A 27714-nucleotide genomic window follows, 5' to 3' on the forward strand; every position below is an offset into this window, starting at 1 on the left:
CTGAAGACTGCATCAAAGTATCACAGTATCACCAAGGTTGGAAGAGACCTCACAGATCATCAAGTCCAACCCTTTACCACAGAGCTCAAGGCCAGACCATGGCACCAAGTGCCACGTCCAGTCCTGCCTTGAACAGCTCCAGGGACGGTGACTCCACCACCTCCCCGGGCAGCCCATTCCAGTGTCCAATGACTCTCTCAGGGAAGAACTTTCTCCTCACCTCCAGCCTAAATCTCCCCTGGCACAGCTTGAGGCTGTGTCCTCTTGTTCTGGTGCTGGCCACCTGAGAGAAGACAGTAACCTCCTCCTGGCCACAACCTCCCCTCAGGGAGCACACTTATGACAGAAAATAGTGCCAACTACAGAAAACCAAGGCTACGAAGGCACAGTCTATCCATCTAGGCATTTATAACTCCCACTCCCTGTGATTTCCATGAATGATGACTGGTGCTAATTGAGGTAACAGACCTAAATATGCCAGAATTAAGGAGCTTAAGATAACGTGTCTTAAGTGGCAGCCCACACCAACTTTGCTCTTTTGGCTTCTGCTCCCTCCTGGAAGGGAAGACTGCTAAAGTTGCTTGTTTTGGCAAACTCTGCTCCTTTAACTTGCTCTCCACCCTATTTCTAGGAAATTCAGGCCCTTCCGTGCCTGCCAGTCTGCCGAGCCGGGTGCTGGTTTTGGAGAGGCAGCACAGAGTTTTCTTACGAGCTCTATGACATAGTCGCAGCGGTTGCCAAAGCGTCCTGTGAAACCTAAAGCGCCACAGAAATGACGGCAGAAGAGAGCCCTCTACGCATAGCTCTGGCGGCGGACCCGGTGTGGTTCGCTCCTCACCGCATACTTGTGCCCCCGGCTTGCCAGCATTTCTAGGATAACTTCTTATTTTAGAGTATTTCTAATTCACTCGGCCCATTCCCCAGTGGATCGTTAATAACAAAGCTCAGTCAGAGTATCTGTATCGAATTCGGGGAACAACAGTGAAAACGCCAGCGACCAGGCATCTCCACAAGCGAAACCAATGGGTTCGCCTAATTGCCTTTAATGCCTGGAAAGGAAAGTGCCTCAGCTATTACACTTACAGAACTAGTTAGTGCTCTGCGTGGGCCAGGAGGCACTTTCAAAGAGAGCCAAACGTTGTCTTTTAATGGTAAGCAGCAGCAGTAACTGGTATTTTCAGGGACGTTGTCAGAGCAAGCACAGTGCAAAGGCTCCCAGCGGAGAAGCTGGGCACCCCTTTATCACCGGCAGCCACGTTTCACCGGCGCTTACTCGCTAAGGGGCTTCCTTAGCAGCTAGTTGTGTGCTTCTCCTGTTTTAACACACCCTTATCTTCGCTGATTTGGATTCGCCTCAGCACACGCACACACCCCGCGCACTGCCGGCCCCGCCTGCTGCAGATAACGCTAACGAGAGGCGCTCGTCTTCTCCCAAGCCATTGCCTCAAGCCCGGGGCAGAACGCGCCGGGGCGAAAGGGAGCACGACTAATGAGGGTCCCCGTGCAGGCCGACTGTCGCTCCAGCACCGCACTGCTTCCCAAACCCAGCCTGTCCACCTTAGTTTTAACGCCATCACCCCTCCTCCCCAGAGGCTGCGGGCTTAACGCTCCCCCCGGGCCACCTTCCCGTCAGCAGGCAGCGGCCGCTGGCCGCTTTCCCGCGCAGGCGCGCAGGGGGAGGCGGGCCTGGAGCCCGCCGGGTGACGGCCGGGTCACGTGGCGCTGCGGCCGGGCAGCGCGCGCCGCGCGGGGAGGGGGCGAGCGCCGCCGCGGGTAGGTCGGAGGGGGTGGGTAGGAGGGAGGCTCCTCCCGCCGGGCGTGGCCCTGCGCCGCCGCTGCGGCCCCTGTGCCGCCTGCGCGGCTGGGTGGGCTCAGGGCTTGTGTTGTCCGCCGCGGCGGGGGGGTAGCGGTAGTGATGTCGCGGGAGCGGGCCCTGTGAGGAAGGCGGCCCGGTGTACCGGAAGAAAGGCTGTGGGGGCGGCTGAGTTGTGGAAGGCCACCCACAGAGCTGTCGGCGCTGCAGGGTTAGTTGGTTGTGAGTTGCGTGCTCTGTCAGCCTTGGCTCCCTTCTGCCGCTGAGAGCGGAGCCTGCGGGAACGCAGCGAGTTTCAGAAACGGCGGAGCCGCTCGGCACCGCTCACCTGAGAAGCTCTCTGCGTTGCTCCGTGTGTCGGTGTGACTTGGCTCTTGGGAGCGGTTTGTGAGGCGGCACAGAGTAATGGTGCCTGAGAGAGCCAGGGCCGGGCTGGGGCTGTGGCGCTGCGGGCTCCCGCGACGCCCGCGAACCTCCCGTGTGATTGGTAGTCCAGTGGTACCTTCGTGTGTGCTCCTTGTCTTCACAGCCGAGCGGCTCGGAGTGCTTTGTCATTTACTCCCATTTCCCTGCAGCAGTACTCTGAAATGTAGATTAGCTGCTGATTCAAAACAAAGAGCAGTCGTGGTCTTGAGACTGGGCCTGTGTGGCTTGCACGTGTATCGGAGGAGAAGCAGCATCAGGTGTCTCAGCTGTATTAGGTAAACTTGTCTGTGTTTGGGTAAATAACCACACTTAAGCAGTTAAAAGCGTTTGTAAAGTACCTGTAAGGGTATGCGAGTTGCGTTCCTTTTCCTGAGGTGTGCTTCCTGGAGCTGTGTGCCAGGTTCTTGAGTTAAAGGAGGAAAGCCTTCTGATGCCATTACCCAGTTTCAGGATTATACAAGTGTGAATATTGCAATCAAAACCTTTGTCCCTAATTAAAGTAGTTAAATATCTGTGAAAGTGAAAAGGAGGCCTAATCTGAAGTTCAAGGTTGTTACATTGCAGCTTTGCTTCGTTTTCAGCTGTGACATCCCCTCACCTTCACCATTGATGAGGATTGCTTTTCCGACTTGAGGTTTATGTAGGCGTACCTTTGTGTTTTGAGAAGTAGTTATTAGTTGCTGGCTGTTACAGGATGGGGATAATAAGATTTATGGAGTCATAGAATCACAGTATCTCACAGTATCACCAAGGTTGGAAGAGACCTCACAGATCATCAAGTCCAACCCTTTACCACAGAGCTCAAGGCCAGACCATGGCACCAAGTGCCACGTCCAGTCCTGCCTTGAACAGCTCCAGGGACGGCGACTCCACCACCTCCCCGGGCAGCCCATTCCAGTGTCCAATGACTCTCTCAGGGAAGAACTTTCTCCTCACCTCCAGCCTAAATTTCCCCTGGCACAGCCTGAGGCTGTGTCCTCTTGTTCTGGTGCTGGCCACCTGAGAGAAGAGACCAACCTCCTCGTGGCTACAACCTCCCCTCAGGTAGTTGTAGACAGCAGTAAGGTCTCCCCTGAGCCTCCTCTTCTCCAGGCTAACCAATCCCAGCTTCCTCAGCCTCTCAGGTTGGAAGAGAACTCTGTCTTCCTTTGTTCCACGAAACTGAAATGTCTGTTCTCTCAGAATGTTATGATAAATCAGCTAACCACAGAGGGTCAGCAACAATTGATGCTTCGAAGCACTAAGCAAACTAAAAAGGCAGATAAATGCCCAACTTTGCAGATACTCAAGATGCAAGGCCAGGTAGGAGATTTGAGTTGGTCTCTTACAGTGTCTTTTCCAAAAGCTTTCTCACTTATTTTTGGTGTCATATGTCCAAATGTATTCTGAGCATATATATAATGGATATATAATGTGTGTATCCACCATCCACAAGAAGGGTCATAAGGAGGAGCCAGAAAACTGCAGAGCTGTCAGCCTGACCTCAGTGCCAGGCAAGGTCATGGAACAGGTCATCTTGAGTGCCATCACAAAGCACCTGCAGGATGGCCAAGGGATCAGGCCCAGGCAGCATGGGTTTAGGAAGGGTAGGTCCTGCCTGACCAACCTGATCTCCTTTTATGATCAGGTTACCTGCCTGGTGAATGTGGGGCAGGCTGTGGATGGAGTCTACCTGGACTGCAGCAAAGCCTTTGACACTGTCTGCCAAAACAAGCTCCTGGCACAGCTGGCAGCTCATGGTTTGGACAGATTCACTCTGTGCTGGATCAAGAACTGGCTGGATGGCAGAGCCCAGAGAGTGGTGGTGAATGGTGCCACATCCACTTGGCAGCTGGCACTAGTGGTGTTCCCCAGGGATCAGTGCTGGGCCCAGTCTTGTTCAATATCTTTATTGATGATCTGGAGCAGGGGATTGAGTCCAGCATCAGTAAGTTTGCAGATGACACCAAGCTAGGAGCAGGTGTTGATCTGTTGGAATGTAGGAGAGCCCTGCAGAGGGACCTAGACAGGCTGGATGGGTGGGCAGAGGCCAATGGGATGAGATAGAAAAAGGCCAACTACAGGGTTCTGCACTTTGGCCACAACAACCCCAAGCAGTGCTACAGGCTGGGGACAGAGTGGCTGGAAAGCAGCCAGGAGGAAAGGGAGCTGGGGGTACTGGTAGATAGTAGGCTGAAGATGAGGCAGCAGTGTGCCCAGGTGGGCAGGAGAGCCAATGGCATCCTGGCCTTTATCAGGAACAGTGTGGGCAGCAGGACAAGGGAGGTTCTTCTGCCCCTGTACTCAGCACTGGTCAGGCCACACCTTGAGTGCTGTGTCCAGTTCTGGGCCTCTCAATTCAAGAGAGATGTTGAGGTGCTGAAATGTATCCAGAGAAGGGCAAGGAAGCTGGTGAGGGGCCTGGAACACAAACCCTATGAGGAGAGGCTGAGGGAGCTGGGGATGTGCAGCCTGCAGAAGAGGAGGCTTAGGGGTGACTCCTGTCTACAACTCCCTGAAGGGAGGCTGTAGCCAGGTGGGGATTGGTCTCTTCTCCCAAGTAACCAGCAACAGAACAAGGGGACACAGCCTCAAGTTGTGCCGGGGAAAGTATAGGCTGGATGTGAGGAGGAAGTTGTTGTCAGAGAGAGTGATTGGCATTGGAATGGGCTGCCCAGGGAGGTGGTGGAGACACTATCCCTGGAGGTCTTCAAGCAAAGCCTGGATGAGGCACTTAGTGCCGTGGTTTGGTTCATTGGCTAGGGCTGGGTGCTGGGTTGGACTGGATGATCTTGGAGGTCTCTTCCAACCTGGGTGATTCTATGATTCTATCTTTTATTATGAGCCACAGTCTTTTATTATGAGCCACAATCATCACACATTTCAGAACACTGTTCTCACTATTAAGTTGAAGTTGTTTTGCTTAAAAATGTATTTTGTGGTGGGCTTTTTTTTAGTTGCCCTTAAGATTAAAGAATTGTAACACATTTTCAATTTTCATGCTGAAAAAGTAGAGGAATTTTCTTATTCTCACAGGAAACTTAGAAAGACATTTAAAATAGAATGTGGCATATTAAAAAAAAAGGAAAGGTTTTGTGACTTAGCCTTTTGTGGAGTCATTTGTTGATATTTAGCTTTGTTTTGATTCCTTTCATCAAGGTAGTTATTGACTGAAATAGCTGTAAAGCATTTGTGTTACACATGTAGGACTTCTCTTACCAAGATCTAAAGTGTTCTGCTTTTCAGTTTAAAATTCAGTATTCCTGTGTGACTGAAAGAACATTTGATTAGTTCAGAAGTTGTTCTTTATACAGTAATTCTATAACTGTGTCAGCACCTTATGTTTTGCAACGAACTGCATAATTAACTACAGTGTTCAGAGTTTATTCTAACTTACAGTGTGAGGCTGACCTATTCCTTGCAGACATACAAAATATAAACAGAGGGATTCATTAAGTTTCAGCTTTGAGTTTGTTCTGCTGTTGTTTTTTGTTTTTTTTTTCCTGTCATACCTTCCTTGTGCCTCCTTCCAAATTTTGGGGGCAATAGTGGAAGGATTTTATCTTTTGCTTCTGTTTCCTTTGTAGGCTGCTTCGTATTCCCTGAAAACAGTGTTTCTGTTTCAGGCTTTACTCAGCTATGTTGGTGTATCCTGAGCTTTCATCTTCATGGGCAAGTGCTGTGGCCCTTTTGAAGTTTAGTTGTAGTGTCAAACGCTATATGCCCAGGCACTGATGTTCACCCTTTGAGTACCTTAAGTGTTTTTATGCTGGTCCAGCTCTGATCTGGACGTGAAGCTGAATGCCAATTTTTTTCTGGAGTGCACTTCGTTCTTTCCTGACTTATCTGCAGAGAAATTAGTTCACACACACTTAGGCTACGCTACAGTGAGATTCGTGTAGTGATGGAGAAATTCACTTCAAAGTCATATTCCTTATCTGAGCTGAAAGAGCAATTCAGACTTTCTTCTGTCAGTGATCGAGCCTCTCTGTAATTCATTTTTGCAAAGCAGCAGTTCTGGAGGGAAGGTTGGTGATGGATGTAGAGATAAGGATCCACTGTGCAGGCAACAGGAAGTTCTTTAGTGGGAATGAGATCTTGCACATGATAATAATCTAGACTTAAATTAATGAGATTTTTATTCACTTATTTGAGAAGTGTGATGGGCTGAATTTTGCTTCACATAAATCAAAATTGCAGGGTAGGTCTGTCCATTTTAGGGGTAGCAAGAGTAGAAGGAGGTTCTCCTAACTCCAGATTGCAGCTGAAAGAAAAGGCACTACAATGTTTCACAGTAAGTGGCACGTACTAAAATATTTACTTAATGACCTGGTTTTTCAGTAATATGAAGTCATAATATTTTATGGTTGCCAAGTGAGGAAGGCGAGGTTGGCAGAGTCAGAATCAGAGTTTGAATGTTCTCCGCTTGGTCAGTACAAATCAAATTCCGAGAATGTGTGGCTCATACATTTATCTTGAGTAGGTGACAAAAATGTGCACACGTGGCAGCTGAGAAGCAGGGCAAACTTCTGTTTCAAGCCTGCTCTGGTAATTTGTCCATCTTGAAGTGGGTGGCATGTGTTCAAAAAAGCAAAAGGAATAAGTGCTTCGTTGTCTCAAGCCTCCTCAGGCTTGTCAAGGGAGTAGAGGCTGAGGAAGAATGCTTCAACAGTTGAAACATGAGTCAACAGTGTGCCCAGGTGGCCAAGAGAGCCAGTGGCATCCTATCCTGCATCAGGAATGGTGTGGTCAGCAGGAGCAGGGAGGTCATTCTGCCCCTGTACTCTGCACTGGTTAGACAACACCTTGAGTGCTGTGTTCAAGTTCTGGGCCCCCCAGTTTAGGAGGGACATTGAGATGCTTGAGCGTGTCCAGAGAAGGGCGACGAGGCTGGGGAGAGGACTTGAGCACAACCCTACGAGGAGAGGCTGAGGGAGCTGGGATTGGTTAGCCTGGAGAAGAGGAGGCTCAGGGGAGACCTTATTGCTGTCTACAACTACCTGAGGGGAGGTTGTAGCCAGGGGGAGGTTGCTCTCTTCTCTCAGGTGGCCAGCACCAGAACAAGAGGACACAGCCTCAGGCTGTGCCAGGGGAAATTTAGGCTGGAGGTGAGGAGAAAGTTCTTCCCTGAGAGAGTCATTGGACACTGGAATGGGCTGCCCGGGGAGGTGGTGGAGTCGCCGTCCCTGGAGCTGTTCAAGGCAGGATTGGACGTGGCACTTGGTGCCATGGTCTGGCCTTGAGCTCTGTGGTAAAGGGTTGGACTTGATGATCTGTGAGGTCTCTTCCAGCCTTGGTGATACTGTGATACTGTGTGAAAGTGGTGTCTGGTGAGTGAGAGGCATTCCAGAAGGCTCTCAAACAACTGCTGTTTTCTTTCTTGTCTTTTTCCTTTATCATCAAACACACTGTGTGTCTTGGCTGATGTTTTTGGTTGTTCTCAATGATGGGGTTGATTTAGAATACATGGCACTACTGTAACTGCAGTGTGAACCGCTCCCAGGTGTATTATCATAGAATCGTAGAATCAACCAGGTTGGAAGAGACCTCCAAGATCATCCAGTCCAACCTAGCACCCAGCCCCTGGTAATGAACCAAACCATGGCACTAAGTGCCTCATCCAGGCTTTGCTTCAACACCTCCAGGGATGGTGCCTCCACCACCTCCCTGGGCAGCCCATTCCAATGGGAAATCACTCTCTCTGTGAAGCACTTCCTCCTAACACACTGACTGTGTTACAGATCTGTGCTGTGTAAGAGTTTCTTTTCTAAGTCATGTACATGCTAAAAGTATTTAAATTGGAAATTAAAGAGTATCAATAGGAGAGTGGAAGCCTTAAAAAGCAACATTGGTATTTGGCAATTTGAACAATGTGGCATGGCAGGATTTTAGGGTTTCCACATAGATTGCATTTAAATGATGTTGACTTGGAAATTTTATCTGTTTTTTTTTTTTATTGCAACTGTTCTGTGGTGGAAAAAACATGCCTGTGGCAGTGGTTTGAGAAAAGCCAGAGGTTTGGGCAGATGCATCCCAGAACAGTTTGGAAATATTGGAATACCTGGAGTCAGAGCATGCAGTGTGAAGGAACAGTGATGGTGATAAACTTATGATAGTTTCATTACTTTTTTTTTGGGTGATGACACTAAGGTCAGAGGCTGACATTGATAATTATCATCTGCAGCCATCAATTTGTTTTTCAAAAAGTCTCTGCTCATTTGGTCTTTGTAGGGACTGCAGCTCTGTTCTGGGTAGTTAAAGTGTGAGTGTTAGAAACTGGTTTGTAGAGGCACCACTGTGGTTATTTCTACATTCAAAGCCTGTTTCTGCTGTTACCACTCAGTTTGGGGCAAGACATGAAGGTTTTGTAACATCTCTGAGGTTAGACCTTGGGAAAGAATACAAATAATTCCATGAAGCATATGGGTTTACTTGTGTTCTGTTCTACTACGACTGCTTTGAGGGTGTGACCAGGGTATTTGTTTCCTCCTAAAGTACCATGATAAGCACAAAGGCAATCTAAAGAAATTTGCAGACTGGGATAACTTAGCTACGAGAACCAGCATTCATCAGTTATGTGTGTGAACTGGCATGGAATTACATGATTCTCTCACATCTAAGCAGAGGAGATGGGCTCAACTCTGCATGATCTTCATTGTGCATGTTTCATAGTTCCTTTCCTAGTTATGGAATAACATCACTTTGAGGGTCGGAGTGGCTGGAGAGCAGCCAGACAGAGAGAGATCTGGGGGTACTGATTGATACCTGCCTGAACATGAGCCAGCAGTGTGCCCAGGTGGCCATGAGAGCCAGTGGCATCCTGGCCTGCATCAGGAATGGTGTGGCCAGCAGGAGCAGGGAGGTCATTCTGCCCCTGGACTCTGCACTGGTTAGACCACACCTTGAGTGCTGTGTTCAGTTCTGGGCCCCCCAGTTTAGAAGGGACGTTGAGATGCTTGAGTGTGTCCAGAGAAGGGCAACAAGGCTGGGGAGAGGCCTTGAGCACAGCCCTACGAGGAGAGGCTGAAGGAGCTGGGATTGGTTAGCCTGGAGAAGAGGAGGCTCAGCGGTGACCTTATTGCTGTCTACAACTACCTGAGGGGAGGTTGTGGCCAGGAGGAGGTTGCTCTCTTCTCTCAGGTGGCCAGCGCCAGAACAAGAGGACACAGCTTCAGGTTGTGCCAGGGGAAATTTAGGCTTGAGGTGAGGAGAAAGTTCTTCCCTGAGAGAGTCATTGGACACTGGAATGGGCTGCCCGGGGAGGTGGTGGAGTCGCCGTCCCTGGAGCTGTTCAAGGCAGGACTGGACGTGGCACTTGGTGCCATGGTCTGGCCTTGAGCTCTGTGGTAAAGGGTTGGACTTGATGATCTGTGAGGTCTCTTCCAACCCTGATGATACTGTGACACTGTGATACTGTGTGTTCATTTACTTTGTACAATGCAACTCAGTCGACTTATTAATGGTGCTCTGAGTACCTGAAGAAAAGGATTTAGTGAAGTGCTTGCAGGTGGACCAGCTTTCTGTAAAACATGAAATGTACTAAAACCTTATAGAGGTGACAGGGAATGTTGGACTTTTCATCCTGTTCTTACAGAAGTGTCATTCCTTCTGCTGTCCTCTTATAGGATTAGGTTGTTGCTTATGTAATGAAAATGTTTCTAGAAGAAGCCTTTGGTGTGATAAATTGGAAAAGAAGTAAATCTCTGCTGAATTCCGCAGTACTGCACCCTTACTCTGCTCTTTACAGGCTGGTACAGGTCAGCTTGATGCCCTTTCTCTGGCAGAGAAACCCTGTTACTAGCTAGGTCTGGAAGTTCTGTAGTCCTTTTTAACCCTTTGTTTTATCTGACATGAATAGGGCAAGGAGTATTTTGTTATAACTGGAAATTTTCTGTCCTGTTCTTGTATGACTTCTAACGGCTGGAGGGTTTTTTTGCCACTTTATTTTGGTTTGGTTTTTTTTTTTTGGTTGGTTAGTTTGGGTTTTTTTTGGTTGGTTAGTTTGGGTTTCTTTGGTTGGTTAGGTTTGGGGGTTTTTTTGGTTGGTTTATTTGGGGTTTTTTGGTTGGTTTATTTGGGGGTTTTTTTGTTGGTTTGGGGTTTTTTTGGTTGTTTGGGGTTTTTTTTTTGGTTGGGGTTTTGTGGTTGGTTATTTTGGTTTTTTTTTTTTTGTTTGGTGTTTTTTGGTTGGTTAGTTTGGGGGGGGTTGTTGGTTAGTTTTGGGGTTTTTTTGTTAGTTTGGGTTTTTTTTGTTTCGGGTTTTTTGTTGGTTAGTTTGGGTTTTTTTGGTTGGTTTGGGGTTTTTTGGTTGGTTTGGGTTTCTTTGCTTAGTTTGGGGTTTTTTTTGTTGGTTGTTTTGGGGTTTTTTTTGTTGGTTTGGGTTTTTTTTGTTAGTTTGGGATTTTTTGGTTGGTTAGTTTGGGTTTTTTTTTTTTGTTGGGGTTTTGTGGTTGGTTAGTTTGGGGTTTTTTGGGGGGGGTTTTGGTTGGTTAGTTTGGGGGTTTTTTTTTGTTAGTTTTGGGGTTTTTTTTGTTAGTTTGGGGGGGGTTTTGTTAGTTTGGAGTTTTTTTTGTTTGGGATTTTTTGTTGATTTGGGGTTTTTTTGGTTGGTTTGGGTTTTTTTGGTTGGTTTGGGTTTCTTTGGTTGGTTTGGGGTTTTTTTGTTGGTTGTTTTGGGGTTTTTTTGGTTGGTTAGTTTGGGGTTTTTTTGGTTGGTTAGTTTGGGGTTTTTTTGGTTGGTTAGTTTGGGGTTTTTTTGGTTGGTTAGTTTGGGGTTTTTTTGGTTGGTTAGTTTGGGGTTTTTTTGGTTGGTTAGTTTGGGATTTTTTGGTTGGTTAGTTTGGGGTTTTTTTTTGTTTGGGGTTTTTTTGTTGGTTAGTTTGGGGATTTTTTTTGTTGGTTAGTTTGGTTTTTTTTTTGTTGGTTTGGGGTTTTTTGTTGGTTTGGGGTTTTTTGGTTGCTTAGTTTGGGTTGTTTTGGATGTTTTGGGGGTTTTTTGGTTGGTTAGTTTGGGGTTTTTTGGATGTTTTGGGGTTTTTTTTGGTTGGTTTGGGGTTTTTTTTGGTTGGTTTGGGGTTTTTTTGGTTGGTTTGGGTTTTTTTTTTGTTGGTTTGGGGTTTTTTGGTTGATTTGGGGTTTTTTTGTTGGTTTGGGTTTTTTTGTTGGTTTGGGGTTTTTTGGTTGGTTGGGTTTTTTTTGTTGGTTAGTTTGGGGTTTTTTTTGTTGGTTTGGGTTTTTTTTGGTTGGTTAGTTTGGGGTTTTTTTGTTGGTTAGTTTGGGGTTTTTTTGTTGGTTAGTTTGGGGTTTTTTTGGTTGGTTAGTTTGGGGTTTTTTGGTTGGTTAGTTTGGGGTTTTTTGGCTGGTTAGTTTGGGGTTTTTTGGTTGGTTAGTTTGGGGTTTTTTGGTTGGTTAGTTTGGGGTTTTTTGGTTGGTTAGTTTGGGGTTTTTTGGTTGGTTAGTTTGGGTTTTTTTGGATGTTTGGGGGTTTTTTGGTTGGTTGGTTTGGGGTTTTTTGGTTGGTTGGTTTGGGGTTTTTTGGTTGGTTGGTTTGGGGTTTTTTGGTTGGTTGGTTTGGGGTTTTTTTTGGTTGGTTAGTTTGGGGTTTTTTTGTTGGTTTGGGTTGTTTTGGTTGATTGGTTTGGGTTTTTTTGGTGGGTTACTTTGGGGTTGTTTTGGTGGGTTACTTTGGGGTTGTTTTGGTTGGTTACTTTGGGTTTTTTTTGGTGGGTTGGTTTGGGGGTTTTTCTGTGGGTTAGTTTGGGGGTTTTTGGTGGATTAGTTTGGGTGGTTTTTGGTTGGTTTGGGGTTTTTTTGGTTGATTAGTTTGGTTTTGTTGGTTAGTTCGGGTTTTTTTGGTTGAGTTAGTTTGGGTTTTGTCATTGTGTTCTCTTAAACTAAGCTTTAAATTGTACTCACTAAGACAGCAATAATAATTTTCAAGCTTAGAGGCACTTACTTGTATCTCAAAATTGTAACTTTTAATTTTCTTTCTTGAATATTTATAAAATTTGGGGGGAAAGGTTGTGGAAAAGATAATTGTAGCAAAGATATGAAGCCTGAAAACCAAGACTGCAGAGAAGGATTTTTTTTTTACTAGTTACTTTCCTGAAATTTTAGTAATTCTAAGTGGATCTCAGAATATTTAAGGAAAAAAGTCTAAGACACCTAGGAATCTTACAGGTAAAGTAAAGCCTGTCCAGGGAGATGAAAGAGAGACTCCTTTTCATTAAAATGCTTGTCTGGATTATCTGTATAAATGCCTTTTATTTGTGTCTTACACTAGGTTAAAATGGTGATTTTTTTAATATGTCTTTTCCTCTCAGTTTAATTTTTGTTTGGATTTAAAGGAATATCTTGGCTGCTTAGCTTGAAGACTTTTAAAGAGGAAAAAAATCAGTGGATGAGCCCCAGGCCACCCCAGGATATGTACAGTAATGCAGTGATCTTTTTTGTTTTCCAGGATTGCCAAAGTTGTGTGATTTTGAATGCAGACAGAGACTAGAAATTGGAATACTCTTTCCATTTCTTCGGATAACAAGTGGCAATGCAACGGAGACAGGGAAGAGTTAACGCCGGGCTGCTCTTGCTGCTTTATCAAATTTCTCAAGTTGGACTCCAGAACATTCCTTCTGTTACCCTTGGGGTGCTGGTGCTGAACGTTTTCCTCTTCCTCAACCCTCTGAAGCCACTCTCTGAGGTGTGCATCAGTGTAAACGAAGGCTTCCACAGACGGGATTGGCAGCGCTTGTTGCTTTCTCCTGTTCACCACGCAGATGACTGGCACCTGTATTATAACATGGTGTCCATGCTTTGGAAGGGGATCATGCTGGAAAGAAAACTTGGGAGCTCATGGTTTGCCTACATAATTGTGGTGTTTTCAGTGCTGGTTGGAGTTGTGTATATAGCACTGGAGTTCATGCTTGTGAAGATCCTGAGTGATCCTTCGTATGAAATGAACTGTGCTGTAGGATTTTCAGGTAATGCACACATTTGGGCCAGTTTCCATATGCAAAACAAGTATGTGTAGCTGCTATAAAACAATATGTGAATGCAGAAAATGGAGAGATGTGCAGCCATGTCTGTGTATCTGGCTGTTACATCAGCAAGTACCCTATTCTTAATCTAAAGCATATACTCAGGCCATAAGCATCATGTGGTTCAAGTCATGTTGTTGTGACCAGCTGTCTTTGCCTGAGAAGATAAAAAATACAGTCATCCCAGTAGAATTGTATCTTCCTGTCTGTTCCAAGCAGCCCATACCTTAATAGATCTTAGTGTTGATTCTCTTCTTGATAGAAATGAGAAAAGTATAGTGACTATTTTGAGAATTCAGGATGAAGTGTTTTCATACTTGGAAATATGATATAACTGTGTAACTAGGTGGTGTGGAGGCTGTAAGGTTTTTTCCTCAGATTGTTTTTTCTCCAGCTTCTCATGTAGCCAGACAGCAACTTACCATGCCCCTTTCTTCAGATCAACAGAAGAGGAATTGAATTTAGTGATGTAATTCTCCAGGAGAAGCAGGTTTGTGTTTTCTCATGCTTAACAGCAGAAGGCACCAAGCTACTGAGCAGTGATGCTGGTGATGGGTTCCCATTACATGCCTTACAGGAGACTCATGGCAGTCATACCACAAAACTGGCTGGAGCAGAGAGCAAGAAAATGAGACTAAGCTTATAATCTACTCAGCCATTTGTGGAGAGGACAGAAAGTCAGTTTTTTTGTCTGTGTAGGGATCACCTAATTGGATCTGCTTTGATGAAAAGCTCAACATGAGCCTGCAGTGTGAGTGCAGCCCAGGCAGCAACCCTGTGCTGGGCTGCAGCAAGAGCAGTGTGGGCAGCAGGGCAAGGGAGGGGATTCTGCCCCTTGCCTCTGCTCTCCTCAGACCCCACCTGCAGTCCTGTGTGCAGTTCTGGAGCCCTCAACACAAGAAGGACATGGAACTTTTGGAGTCAGTCCATAGGAGGGCCACAAGGATGCTCAGAGGGCTGCAGCAGCTCTGCTATGAGGACAGGCTACAAGAGTTGGGGTTCTGCAGCCTAGAGAAGAGAAGGCTTCAAGGAGACCTTACAGTGGCCTTCCAGTATCTGAAGGGGGCCTACAAGAAGGCTGGGGAGGGGCTTTTGACAAGGTCTTGGAATGACAGGACAAGGGTGAATGGGTTTGAACTGGCAGAGGGAAGATTGAAAGTAGATGTTAGGAAAGGGCTCTTTGCAGTGAGGGTGGTGAGACACTGGCACAGGTTGCCCAGGGAGGTTGTGGCTGCTCCCTCTCTGTAAGTGTTCAAGGCAAGGTTGGATGAGGCCTTGAGCAACCTGTTCTAGTGGGAGGTGTCCCTGCCTATGGAACTGGATGATCCTTGAGGTCCCTTCCAACCTAAACCATTCTATGATCTTAATTTACATGGTCTGCAAGATACAGTTCCCATCTGCCATGGAGTATTGCAGCTTGTTCTCATGTCACTTAACTTGTGCAGCATCTTCTGAGTATTCAAGTCTTGGAAATGTCAAACTGCAGCCTGTGTACACCTGGCCAGTATTTGGATAGCAAGTTAAAGGAGCTCTGTCAGAGTTAGTGTCTGCATTTGACCTTTCTAAACCTTCAACATTCTCCACATGACTGTCAATAGAGATCATTTCTTTTCAGCTGGAGCAAGGTATGTGGAAGAGCTGAAGAGAATATGAGCATTTCCCTGATAACTCTCTGTAAGGACCAATGTGTCTTTGTGACTCACTCACTTGAATAGGTTTTAAGAGCTTTAGGATGCCTGGATTTTATTTTATTTTAAATGGATAGAACCAACCTGTCTCTTGTTCCTTTGGAGGGAACCTGGCAATGCAGCAGTCAGGCAGCTCCAGCAGACACTTAAACCTTGACAAAAAATACTACAAATTAAGAAAACCTGAGCCTGTGCAGATGAGGTTCTGGTGAGTTGGGTGTGGCTTGGATGGAGATGACTCCTGAGCTACACTGATGGTAGTGACTGTTAGTAAATGTGTAGTTTCTGAACAAGTTGTTTAGCAGCAGCAAATATGTGCATATGCACACTCCTGTTTGATTCTACAGTAACAGTATGTAAGACTGGAAGCTGCCAATGTGATTCCCATACACAAGAAGGGTCGTAAGGAGGAGCCAGAAAACTACAGACCTGTGAGCTTGACCTCAGTGCCAGGCAAGGTGATGGAACAGGTCATCTTGGGTGCCATCACAAAGCACTTACAGGATGGCCAAGGGATCAGGCCCAGCCAGCATGGGTTTAGGAAGGGCAGGTCCTGTCTCACCAACCTGATCTCCTTTTATGATCAGGTTCCTGCCTGGTGAATGTGGGGCAGGCTGTGGATGTAGTCTACCTGGACTGCAGCAAAGCCTTTGACACTGTCTGCCAAAACAAGCTCCTGGCACAGCTGGCAGCTCATGGTTTGGACAGATTCACTCTGTGCTGGATCAAGCACTGGCTGGATGGCAGAGCCCAGAGAGTGGTGGTGAATGGTGCCACATCCAGTTGGCAGCTGTCACTAGTGGTGTTCCCCAGGGATCAGTGCTGGGCCCAGTCTTGTTCAATATCTTTATTGATGATCTGGATGAGGGCATTGAGTCCAGCATCAGTAAGTTTGCAGATGACACCAAGCTAGGAGCAGGTGTGGAGCTGTTGGAAGGAAGCATCTAAAAGTGTTCACATTTGCAGAAAGAAGTGATGCTGAAGTTCCAGGTGAGATGACTTTCTGTCAATTCAAATCTCTGAGCCTTCAGTTGAGCTTCACATGTTTTTGTTAGCCTCGCTTTCAGTACTGGTTTTTCTCAACCCATGGAACTTTGAATTTAATTTTGTCAACTAGAACTTCCATTTAAAAATTATATCCACAGTGAAGAGGAATATTAAAAGCAACTTAGACTTGGCTGTCACACGAGTATCACCAAGTATCATAGAATCAACCAGATTGGAAGAGACCTCCAAGCTCATCCAGTCAAACCTGCCACCCGGCCCTAGCCAATCAACCAGGCCATGGCACTAAGTGCCTCAGCCAATCTTGCCTTCAACACCTCCAGGGTCAGTGACTCCACCCACTTCCCTGGGCAGCCCATTCCAATGGCAGATCGCTCTGTGGAGAACTTCCTCCTAACATCCATCCTGTACCTCCCCTGGCACAACTTGAGACTGTGTCCCCTTCTTCTGTTGCTGGTTGCCTGGCAGAAGAGACCAACCCCCACTCCAGCTTAGGTTGTTGTTCTGACATGTAATAGGTACTGTGAAACTGCTCAGTACTTCAATTTCAGTGAAGTTGTTTGCCGTTTATTTTGGCACAAGTGCTTCCCTCTTTACCTGATTTCTTCTTGTTTGCAGGTGTCTTGTTTGCTTTGAAAGTTCTGAACAATTACTACAACCCAGGAAGAGTCAGCAGCGTCCTTGGGTTCCAGATACCCAATAAATATGCTTGTTGGGCAGAGCTGGTGGCTATTCATTTGATCTCCCCAGGGTAAGTGCATTCAGTTTTTTTAATGTCAGGAGAAGACATCTGGGCTATCTGAAGTAGTTTGAGATCTAATAGGAAGTAAGTGTAATGCTGGCTGGTACCCCAATAGAGTGTTGGGGCAACAATTAAGTGCTGAGTCTATAGTCTGTGGTAATCCTACTGCATCAGGTAGAGTTAAAACACAAATGTAATGCTTGGCTGCTGTTGCTTTTCAGTTGCATTACCACAAAAATATGTTTGGGGTAGGAAGCTTATGGGAGATCCAGAAACGTCCAAAACCTTTCCATGATATTATGGAAGCTTAGACTGCTGCCTGGGTTAAAGAACTTCTACATTGTGACATGCAGTTTTGATAGCCAGGACAATTTCACAGCACATAAATTGTAATGGGAGCTGTACAAAACAAGCAGTATTCTCCAGAAATTCATGTCCCAGAACACAACATGTTTAATTAGTAACTGCCAGCTGCCTTAAAATGAATCATAACTGGTCTAGCTGTTGGAGCACTGCTCTTACATCCTCATCTGCCTACTCAGGGCTTGATTTAATTGTTGAAGTGTGATTAAATGGTGACCCTTTGTAAATCAAGTTGCATAATTGGATTTTCAGTAGATGAAGAGGTCAAAATCTTATCCAGTCAGGAAGACATGCCATGAACTTGGACCTACCTTAGTGGAATGATGTGTTAGGATCACCTAAGAATCCTTAACCAGCAGGGGATTCAAAAGTAATATTGAGGCTGTTCAAAACCTTGATTTATGTGCTGAGAGAGGATTTACAGCTTTAATGGTGTCTGCTAATTGTTTTCTTTCAAATTAATCCCAGTCCTATTCAACATTTTTATTGATAATCTGGATGAGGGGATTGAGTCCAGCATCAGTAAGTTTGCAGATGACACCAGGACAGGAGCAGGTGTTGATCTGTTGGAAGGTAGGAGAGCCCTGCAGAGGGACTTAGACAGGCTGGCTGGGTGGGCAGAGGCCAGTGGGATGAGATTGAACATGGCCAAGTGCAGGATTCTGCACTTTGGCCACAACAACCCCAAGCAGCACTACAGGCTGGGGACAGAGTGGCTGAGAGCAGCCAGGCAGAAAGAGACATGGGGGTACTGGTAGTTAGTAAGCTGAAGATGAGGCAGCAGTGTGCCCAGGTGGGCAGGAGAGCCAATGGCATCCTGGCCTGGATCAGGAGCAGTGTGGCCAGCAGGACAAGGGAGGTTCTTCTGCCCCTGTGCTCAGCACTGGTCAGGCCACACCTTGAGTGCTGTGTCCAGTTCTGGGCTCCTCAATTCAAGGAAGATGTTGAGGTGCTGGAAGGTGTCTAGAGAAGAGCAACAAAGCTGGTGAGGGGCCTGGAACACAAACTCTATGAGGAGAGGCTGAGGGAGCTGGGGGTGTGCAGCCTGCAGAAGAGGAGGCTCAGGGCAGACCTCATTGCTGTCTACAACTCCCTGAAGGGAGGCTGCAGCCAGGTGGGTTTGATCTCTTCTCCCAGGCAACCAGCAATAGAACAAAGGGACACAGTCTCAAGTTGTGCCAGGGGAAATATAGGCTGGATGTTCGGAGGAAGTTGTTAGAGAGAGTGATTGGCATTGGAATGGGCTGCCCAGGGAGGTGGAGGAGTTACCATCCCTGGCGATGTTGAAGAAAAGCCTGGCTGAGGCACTTAGTGCCATGGTCTGGTTGATTGGCTAGGGCTGGGTGCTAGGTTGGAGTGGATGATCTTGGAGGTCTCTTCCATCCTGGCTGATTCTATAATTCTATGACTTAGTGGTTACCTACGCAAGAGAGTCGCAGCTCTTCAGAGCAGAAGTTTACGCCTAAGTAGGTGCGAAGAAGTCGCTTGAGGTTTGATCTTTACCCCCCTCTAGTGACAGCAGCTCTTCCCTGTGTGCTTTCACCATCCGTGCCTAGCACTTGTGGTACCAGGAGTGCACAAGCTGTCAACTGTGTGACTCCCTGGATTTCTGAACAGAATGTAAAACTCGTGATGCTTAAATCTATTGCTATGTTAAGTAGGGGTTTAGGAAGGTAAAAAAGCTCACTCTTTGGACCATCAGTATAAACCCAGAGTTGTTAGTAACTGTGTGTGTACCAGCAAATGTTCAAGTCTTCACTTGCAACTGTGAATGGTTCTGTAGATCCTTCTTAGACATTGCAGTACAATTCCATGGGTTTACTTTGTTATAGCTTAAAATTAGTTTCCTGCCTTGGTAAGTCTTTACCTGCTTTTAGGGAGATGTCATTCTGTCCTTTTAGATAAGCAATTAAAATTAACTGTCTCAGTAGTTTCCAGCTTCTTTCTGTATATTCCTACCAATTCTGAGGTCATTGTGAAGAGGGAAGCCTTGGCACTGTCTTTGCAGGCAGGTCAGTTCTCTGTGCTTGGTCTCATTAAGGACTTTCTTGGTTACAAGATGTTCTGTACTCACCCCTCTGGATCTTTAGAACAGAAGTTTTCCTTTCATCACTGACAAGATTCCCTTTTTTCTAGGACTTCTTTTGCTGGGCATCTGGCAGGGATTCTTGTTGGACTGATGTACACTATGGGACCTCTGAGAAAGGTCATGAAAGCCTTTGCAGGTGTGTAACTGCTCCATTTATAGTCTGCCTCAGACACACTTTTACTTTAGACCATTTCAGCAAGTTTTTAGGGAGACTCAGCAGTCTCCATCCTTGGATGTTTTCAAGACAAGATAAGATAAAGCTCTCAGTGACCTGGTCTGACCCCTGGCTAGCCCTGCTCTGAGTGGAGCTGGACTAGGGACCTTCAGAGTGCTGTTTCACATAGAATTATTCTGGGATTCTATTTGTATTTTATGAAACACTCAGGAAGAAAGAGTACTGTTGTATATTATAAACACTATTTCAATCTAAAAGTACATGCTTTAATTTTAGGTGGCTTTTTATTCACTGACCTGACCAGGCCAAGGGATTACTACTATTACTCAGGTAAGTTCCCTTACCCACCTCCTTAAAAACTTGTTCCAGCTTTAAAAGTAAGTTTTTGGTAATGATGGGAAGCCTACAGAGGAGCTAGTTAAATGGCCTGCATCAGCAATGGTGTGGTCAGCAGGAGCAGGGAGGTCATTCTGCCCTTGTACTCTGCACTGGTTAGACCACACCTTGAGTGCTGTCTTCAGTTCTGGGCCCCCCAGTTTAGGAGGGACATTGAGATGCTTGAGCGTGTCCAGAGAAGGGCGACGAGGCTGGGGAGAGGCCTTGAGCACAGCCCTACGAGGAGAGGCTGAGGGAGCTGGGATTGGTTAGCCTGGAGAAGAGGAGGCTCAGGGGAGACCTCATTGCTGTCTACAGCTACCTGAGGGGAGGTTGTGGCCAGGAGGAGGTTGCTCTCTTCTCTCAGGTGGCCAGCACCAGAACAAGAGGACACAGCCTCAAACTGTGCCAGGGGAGATTTAGGCTTGAGGTGAGGAGAAAGTTCTTCCCTGAGAGAGTCATTGGACACTGGAATGGGCTGCCCGGGGAGGTGGTGGAGTCGCCGTCCCTGGAGCTGTTCAAGGCAGGATTGGACGTGGCACTTGGTGCCATGGTCTAGCCTTGAGCTCTGTGGTAAAGGGTTGGACTTGATGATCTATGAGGTCTCTTCCAACCTTGGTGATACTGTGATAATATACAAAATACTCTGCACATGTGTTACTTGCTAAACATATTAGCTTTCTGGCCGTTCAGTCCTTTCTAGGGCACTGTGTGGATCTATTTTGTACAATAGGCTTTAAGTCTCAAGTTAAGGTCATGACTTCATAAAATGCTGCCCTGGGGAGATGTCATCCAGCTACACTTCCTGCAAAAATGAAGACATTTTCTCCTGCAAGCAGCCCTTTGAACCTGGGTATATCTGCCTTGATGTGGCAAACCAACCTGTTCTGTTCTGGCATGGGTGTTTTGCCCTTGGAACACGTTTTGTTACTCAAGTAATTCCCACACAGCCCACTCCTCAGCAGAATGCATGTAGGCTGCCTTCCCAGGCTGTGGATGGATTGCTGGACTACTGGCACACCTTGAATGTGGCATGTTTGATTCACTTCTCCTGCAAACGTGGAGTCCTGTTGTGGACACATAGAAATAGTAGGTGGAGGCCTTGTCTAGGGGGCAGAAGGGAAGCAGTGGTAAGAATGGTGGTGTGTTGATCAAAGCTAAGGTATGTGTAGCCTGGTAACTTGCCTCCTGCAGTGATTTATGCTCTTACCTAGGCAACTGTTCAGAGAACAGGATAAATAGTGATAACTCCCTCAGACACTTTCACCTCTGCATTGGCTTGTGGCTTAAAGGTGTTCACAGCAGGACATTTTATGGGGGGTTTATTCTTTAACATCTTGGGATAGGTTCTTCTTCCATGACTGTCGAAAGCTTTTGGACTCAGCATGAACTCTTTAACACCTACAGCATCACAGGAGAAGGATTTCACAGTTTCTTCCTGGTGGTCAGTTGTGTTTGTTTGGAACCTGCTGGCTGCTAATTTCATTTGTATATGAATTCTTCTCTGAGAGGAGAAACTTAAGCCTTCATTCTTCATTGTACTGTTTTCATGTTCTTTATTGTTTTCAGTCCTATACTCACCCAGAGTCATCTTGTTTCCTCTGGTTGAAAAGTTGTAGCCTATATAGTTGCTACTGTGAAAACAGCTTTGTTTTATCATTCTTACTGTTATCTGATGTTTAGCCATGCAGAGGTTTATTTTGTTTAGTCTTTCATAAATGAGATGTGCTGACTCTGAGCCACAGTGAGCCAACCTTTGTGTTGTTTTTATTCTCCATGATGGATTTTGTCTTCCATAATCTACCTACCCTTTTCTGGTTACCTGCAGTAATCGAAGTTATTGAATGTTTTTGAGGCCTTTCTTCTGTAACTCCTAACCAAAAGACCTTAACTTGCCCTTTTTTTACCAACAGCCACAAGGATTGTGGTAACTTAAAACTGTATTCACACAGGATTTCCTTTGTTTCAGTTATGAGGTCAGAAGCTACTTAAGCAAAAGAAATTAAATTAATACTGTGATCAGTGCTGGGCCTAGTCCTGTTCAGTATCTTTATTGATGATCTGGACCAGGGGATTGAGTCCAGCATCAGTAAGTTTGCAGATGACACCAAGCTGAGAGCAGGTGAGGATCTGTTGGAGGGTAGGAGAGCTCTGCAGAGGGACCTGGACAGGCTGGATGGGTGGGCAGAGGCCAGTGGGATGAGACTGAACAAGGCCAAGTGCAGGGTTCTGCACTTTGGTCACAACCCCAAACAGCACTACAGGCTGGGGACAGGGTGGCAGCCAGAGAGAGAGGGATCTGGGAGTACTAGTAGTAGCTGAAGATGAGGCAGCAGTGTGCCCAGGTGGCCAAGAGAGCCAGTGGCATCCTGGCCTGGATCAGGAACAGTGTGGCCAGCAGGACAAGGGAGGTTATTCTGCCCCTGTACTCAGCACTGCTCAGGCCACACCTTGAGTACTGTGTCCAGTTCTGGGCCCCTCAATTTAAGAGAGATGTTGAGGTGCTGGAAGGTGTCCAGAGAAGGGCAACAAAGCTGGTGAAAGGCCTGGAACACAGCCCTGTGAGGAGAGGCTGAGGGAGCTGGGGGTGTGCAGCCTGCAGAAGAGGAGGCTCAGGGCAGAGCTCATTGCTGGCTACAACTCCCTGAAGAGAGGCTGCAGCCAGGTGGGAGTTGGTCTCTTCTGCCAGGCAACCAGTAACAGATCAAGGGGACACAGACTCAAGTTGTGCCAGGGGAGGTCTGGGCTGGATGTTAGGAGGAAGTTCTTCCCAGAGAGAGTGATTGCCATTGGAATGGGCTGCCCAGGGAGGTGGTGGAGTTGCCATCCCTGGAGGTGTTGAAGCAAAGCCTGGCTGAGGCACTTAGTGCCATGGTGTAGTTGATTGGACAGGGCTGGGTGCTAGGTTGGACTGGATGAGCTTGGAGGTCTCTTCCATCCTGGTTGATTGTATGAAAGTACCACCCAGGGCTGTGTATTTTGCAGATGCACAAAACAGAATAGAAAAATTGAGAGTTCTCACTTAGCTTTTTACAAGTTAGAATTTCTGTGTTCAGACAAGCTCAGACTGTGTTAAAAGGAGGAGTCTGACTCAATTCTTTAGGCAAGTATTTTTTTCCCTTCAGAGTCCCTTGTACTGGGTGGAGGGTGGTTTGCACCTGGTTTGGATGAACACTGTAAATGGTCAGAAGCCTTTGCACTTGCAGCATGCAGGGCTTGTGACAGGAGCTGAGAATCAAGGCACAGTATGTTTTCCAGGGCAGCTGTAGCTGTGCAGTAGCACAGTTTGAGCTGTTCTCCAGGTTCAGACATGATCTGAATTCATGCTGGCATTGGCATGAATTGTTTGTGGATACTGGGGGGAGGGGACAAATGTCCCTGTTCGGTTGTTGCTTTTCTGGTGACATTACTAAGGTCTCCAAGCATTAACAGTTAAAAGGTGAATAAAGAAAAAGGTATTTCCATTTCTCTCTGAAACTTCTTAATAGTGACAACTCTGTGATACTTAGTTGTAACAGCTAAAACACCCTGAGATGTTGGAGATGTTCCGTTCTGGGTTTCTCTCTCCTGTTGTCATAGTCTGTCTGTCTTTGTGAAAATGAATCCTTGCTTGTGTAAGTAATGCAGTCATAATAACTTTTTTTCTTTCCCAAGTCTAAATAATTTGGGGAAGAAAGGATAGCATGAAGAGGAGATCTGATCTTATACTGTCTTGAGCAGCAGCAGTGCATTTCCCTGCCTTTGTGTTCCTGTTACAGAGTCCTCTGGATATCCAGGTTACCAGCACAGAATGCCAAGGAACTATTACGATTACACTGGGGGGCTCAGTGAAGAAGAGCAGCTCGAGAGGGCAGTGATGAACAGCCTGCATGAGAGAGGTGGGAATGTCACTGCATTTTGTATCTGATGATTCATGTTGTGGGGGAAGGTGGGAAGGGCAGTATTGCTCATTGTTTTTCCTATTTTGATGTATCTTTGGGAACAGGTGAAAGGTTTGTGGTAGAATTTTCAGAGTGCAGCCTGAGGCTGTGGTGTCATTCTGTGTGTAACTGCAGGTGTTCATGGTGGCTTACTCTTGGATTAGCTTGCAGGTACTGTGGTAGAAGAAATGCTTTTGTAACAAAGAACATTAATCTTCCAGTATTCTGAAAAGTACTGGTCTGTGTGCAGTGGGCTTGGTGTGGGCTCTGTGTGCAGTGAGGCTGCCACATGTGGTTTAGGTCTGCAGTGGATGCCAGATAAGGGTGGGATCTGATGGGGATCTGCACAGGGGGGTTGCAACATTAAAAACAGAACCAAAAGCTCATCTGGCCAGCGGTTGAATGTACCGAGGACATAGAATCACAGAATCAACCAGGGTGGAAGAAGCTTACAAGCTCATCCAATCCAACCTAGCACCCAGCCCTAGCCAGTGCACCAAACCAAGGCAATAAGTGCCCCATCCAGGCTTTTCTTGAACACCCCCAGTGGTGGTGACACCCATGGGCAGCCCATTCCAATGCCAGTCACTCTCTCTGCCAACAACTTCCTCTCATCATCCAGCCTAGACCTCCCCCCAGCACAGCTTGAGACTGTGTCCCCTTCTGTTGTTGGTTGCCTGGCAGAAGAGACCAACCCCACCTGGCCACAATCTCCCTTCAGGGAGTTGTAGACAGCAATGAGGTCACCCCTGGGCCTCCTCTTCTGCAGGCTGCACACCCCCAGCTCCCTCCCTCACAGGGCTGTGTTCCAGGTCCCTCATCAGCTTTGTCACCCTTCTCTGGACACATTCCAGCACCTCAACATCTCTCTTGAATTGAGGAGCCCAGAACTGGACACAGCACTCAAGGTGTGGCCTGACCAGTGCTGAGAACAGGGGCAGAATGACCTCCTACTGGCCACACTGTTCCTGATCCAGGCCAGGATGCCATTGGCTCTCCTGCCCACCTGGGCACACTGCTGCCTCATCTTCAGCTCCTCTCTACCAGCACCCTCAGGTCCCTCTGCCTGGCTGCTCTCAGCCACTCTCTCCCCATCCTGTAGTGCTGCTTGGGGTTGTTGTGGCCAAAGTGCAGAACCCTGCACTTAGCCTTGTTCAGTCTCATCCCACTGGTCTCTGCCCAGCCATCCAGCCTGTCCAGCCCTTTGCAGGGCTCTCCTACCCTAGAGTGTGCTGCTTGAAGTGGGGGATCACAGAAGATGTGAACTGCCAGGTTAGCACTTGTGAGAGGATTGGATGTTCTTCTGGTTTGCTTGGTTTGGTTACTGTGGGTTGAGTTTTTCTGGTGTTCTAATTTCAGTGTCTTTTAAAGCAGCCATGATTGCCCTGAAACCATCAGAGCTGGGAACACTCCACATTCCCCTCATGCTAGGACACTTTGGATGAGAGGATATTTGTGCCTTTTCCTCACATGGCAGAATAAAATGACAAGTGTTTCATTGCCTTGTAGATTCTGGTGGAGCAACACACAGTGACGAGCGGCGACCCTACGGCTTTTGGTTCCCCCCCGAGCAGCATTCAGAGGAGGAAATGCGAAGGCAAAGGCTCCGTAGGTTTGAGAGACGCTGAAATAGCAAGGGTTGATGTGAAATGCAAAGTGCCCTTCAGAGTTGCCAAAAGATTTGTACATTTGTGTTTGTAATTTGCAGATTTGTTGTACTACTTTTCCAGGGTTTTTTTTACTGCTGTTTGCAAAACCGCAGGAGAGTTTTGAGTTTGGGCTCAGAAGTGGAACTTTCATAGAAAGTGAGATACAAATTGAGCTGTGATCTTCAGCAGCCTCTGTGTTGATGCACCTTAACTACAGAATAGGACTGTTTTGACTAAACTGCCTTTTTCTCTCAGGTTCTGCTCTTAGCTTCAGAATCCCTTGGCCACTTGTCTGTTCTCAGACAGCTGATTTTCTTCCCCCATCACAGATGAAACATTCCTGCTTTTACACCATTGTAAATGTACCCAATTTTTTTCTTCTCTTTATGAGTACAGTCATCTGTGGTGACCAATTGCCAATTGACAAGTTCACTGTCACAACAGCAACTAGATCCTAGGAGTCTAGATGTGAGCCTTTGGTCAGCCTTGCAAACTGCGTGAAGCAGTTGCAGCTATCCTTTCCCTAAGGAGTTATCTCATGCACCAACAGTGCTGCAGCCTTCTGTTAGCTCCTATATGACACAAATGGGTTTTGACTACTTATTTCCTAAAACCTTTCTTCACGTTTCTGTTTTAAATACAGTGCTTCCAGTTAGAGTTGAAAGAATCAGTTCTGAGATCTGCAGACAAGGAGGTGGAGATGCCAGACAGAGAATGTGTTTGTTTAGTACCCAAAGCTTTTCCAGAGCATCTTTTTCTCTTTAAAGAAGGCCTGGAACTTGTACCCTGTACATGCTGTTCATGCAGCTCCAAAAGTCCAGTTGTTTCTCCTTAAATAGCAGATACTCTGTGCTCATCTTTCTGTGTTCACCAAAAGGTGTCAAAAGCCTGCACACAGTTTGTGCATTTCTCTCAGTGGGTAATAACTACCTAAAAAGGAGGCAGGAGTAGCACTGGTTCCTCAGACTGATCTTTCCATGCTGTGGCCAAGTTCCAGTGGAACTTGGTTTAATTATTTAAACCCACCCAATTAGCTATTAGTCAGCTGAAGACTATCAGCCCCGTGGCTACAGCTTAAAGGCACTTGGGTTTGTAAAGTGAGGGTAGAAATGTTTGTCATTATTCACAGAAGTTTGTACTAATAATTTTGTGTGGCTTTTTGGACTTTTCTATCTACAAAAGTGAAATAAATTTTTCTACCTTTAAAGTTCTTTTCTCGTTGCTGTCCTGCAGAAGCTGTGTTTTATGTTCCAGAGCTGCCAGCCTGCTGTTAAAGATGTGCCCCTCTGTGCTCAACCTCAGCACTTCCAACCTCTGTCGTCTGTGATGGATAACAATTGGAGAGCCCTGCCAGACTAGGGAGTATTCCAGTAGCATCTCTGACCTGGGCCCAGGGAGGCAGCAGGCTTCCCTGTGGGATGGATCCTGTCAGCATATGGGGCCCTCTGCTCACCTTAGAATGGAATCACCTAAACCAGTTCCTCTCCTTACCACAAGCAGTTCCAATGCATGGTGCTGGCTGAGTCACCCCAGACAACCCCTTGGGTGGCCTTTCATCTCCTGCCTCTGTGGCCTGGCCCTCCAGTTCCAGAGCCCCAGACCTGTTGTTTAAGGGCAGCTGGGAGGGCATTTGCCTGCCTCCCCAAGCAAGGACCCATTCCCACTGCCCCCTGTCTTTTAGGTCTCCTCTTACTGCCTCTTAGTAGAAGGGGAGAATATCCTCTGCTTGTAGATGAACCTCCTTCTGCTGCCTTTGCCTCAAGGGGTAGCTCCATCAGCCTTTTTCTCTCTCACACTCCTTGATACTCCTCAACCTTTTCCAGTTTCTCTTCCAGCTCTGCCACCTGTTCACGCTGCACACAGGCATCCTCTGCTGTCCTCAGGTACCATGCCCTGCAACCAGACACTTGGCCAGCTGCTTGTTTGTGGAGGAGCTCCATTGGGGTCCCTGCATTGCTCACAATGCCTTTTACCTGTGTGGTTGCCATGCTGAGTCATCTTCTGGGAAGGAACCAGGTACAATTAGCTGAGCTTGCCTCTGATGTAAGCTGCAGATGAGCTCCTGACAGATGCTGTGTTGCACTTTCTCTCTTCAGGGACTAAAATGAAGGGCAGTCTGCAGAGCTGAGTACTCCCTGTTGTATATTTCCTCACACTGCCAACAGTGCTTGACAAGTTCTACCTCAAGTAAGTTTCTTTATGGAAAAGCCATTTTGTGCAGCACATTTCAGCCCCTGAGTTTTGTTCCCTTTGCTGCAGGAGCTATGGTTTCTTGTGAATTCTCCATACTTCCTCTTAAGGAGTGTCAAGGTCCGGAGGAGCAGAGATGAACAGTATCTCTGTCCAGCGGAGCTAGACCAGTTCTTATGGATTCCGTGTTGTGAAATTAAGGTGCAAACGAGACCAAATATCACCATGAAACTGTTTATTAAAGGATAAGGTTGGGCAAAACGGAGG

General features: G+C 46.8%; 1 protein-coding gene across 2 annotated transcripts; it reads left to right on the forward strand.

The window, feature by feature from the left end:
• The first annotated feature begins 1662 nt into the window (after positions 1-1662).
• Positions 1663-26584, forward strand: RHBDD1 (rhomboid domain containing 1). Of its 2 annotated transcripts, XM_064152803.1 has the most exons (8): positions 1904-2024; positions 12678-13194; positions 16563-16695; positions 19186-19274; positions 19590-19643; positions 23447-23566; positions 25118-25216; positions 26512-26584. In XM_064152803.1, the coding sequence occupies exons 2-8, from the start codon at positions 12762-12764 to the stop codon at positions 26529-26531; spliced, it is 948 nt and encodes a 315-aa protein (XP_064008873.1). In that variant the 5' UTR covers positions 1904-2024; positions 12678-12761; the 3' UTR covers positions 26532-26584. The 2 variants fall into 2 exon arrangements, with proteins under 2 accessions (XP_064008872.1, XP_064008873.1); XM_064152802.1 differs by lacking the exons at positions 1904-2024; positions 26512-26584 and adding an exon at positions 1663-1773 and having other exon boundaries at positions 25118-25317.
• The last annotated feature ends 1130 nt before the right edge of the window (positions 26585-27714 follow it).

This window comes from Pogoniulus pusillus, chromosome 13 (genome assembly GCF_015220805.1).
Source record: "Pogoniulus pusillus isolate bPogPus1 chromosome 13, bPogPus1.pri, whole genome shotgun sequence".
In the NCBI taxonomy this organism is placed as follows: Eukaryota; Metazoa; Chordata; class Aves; order Piciformes; family Lybiidae; genus Pogoniulus; species Pogoniulus pusillus.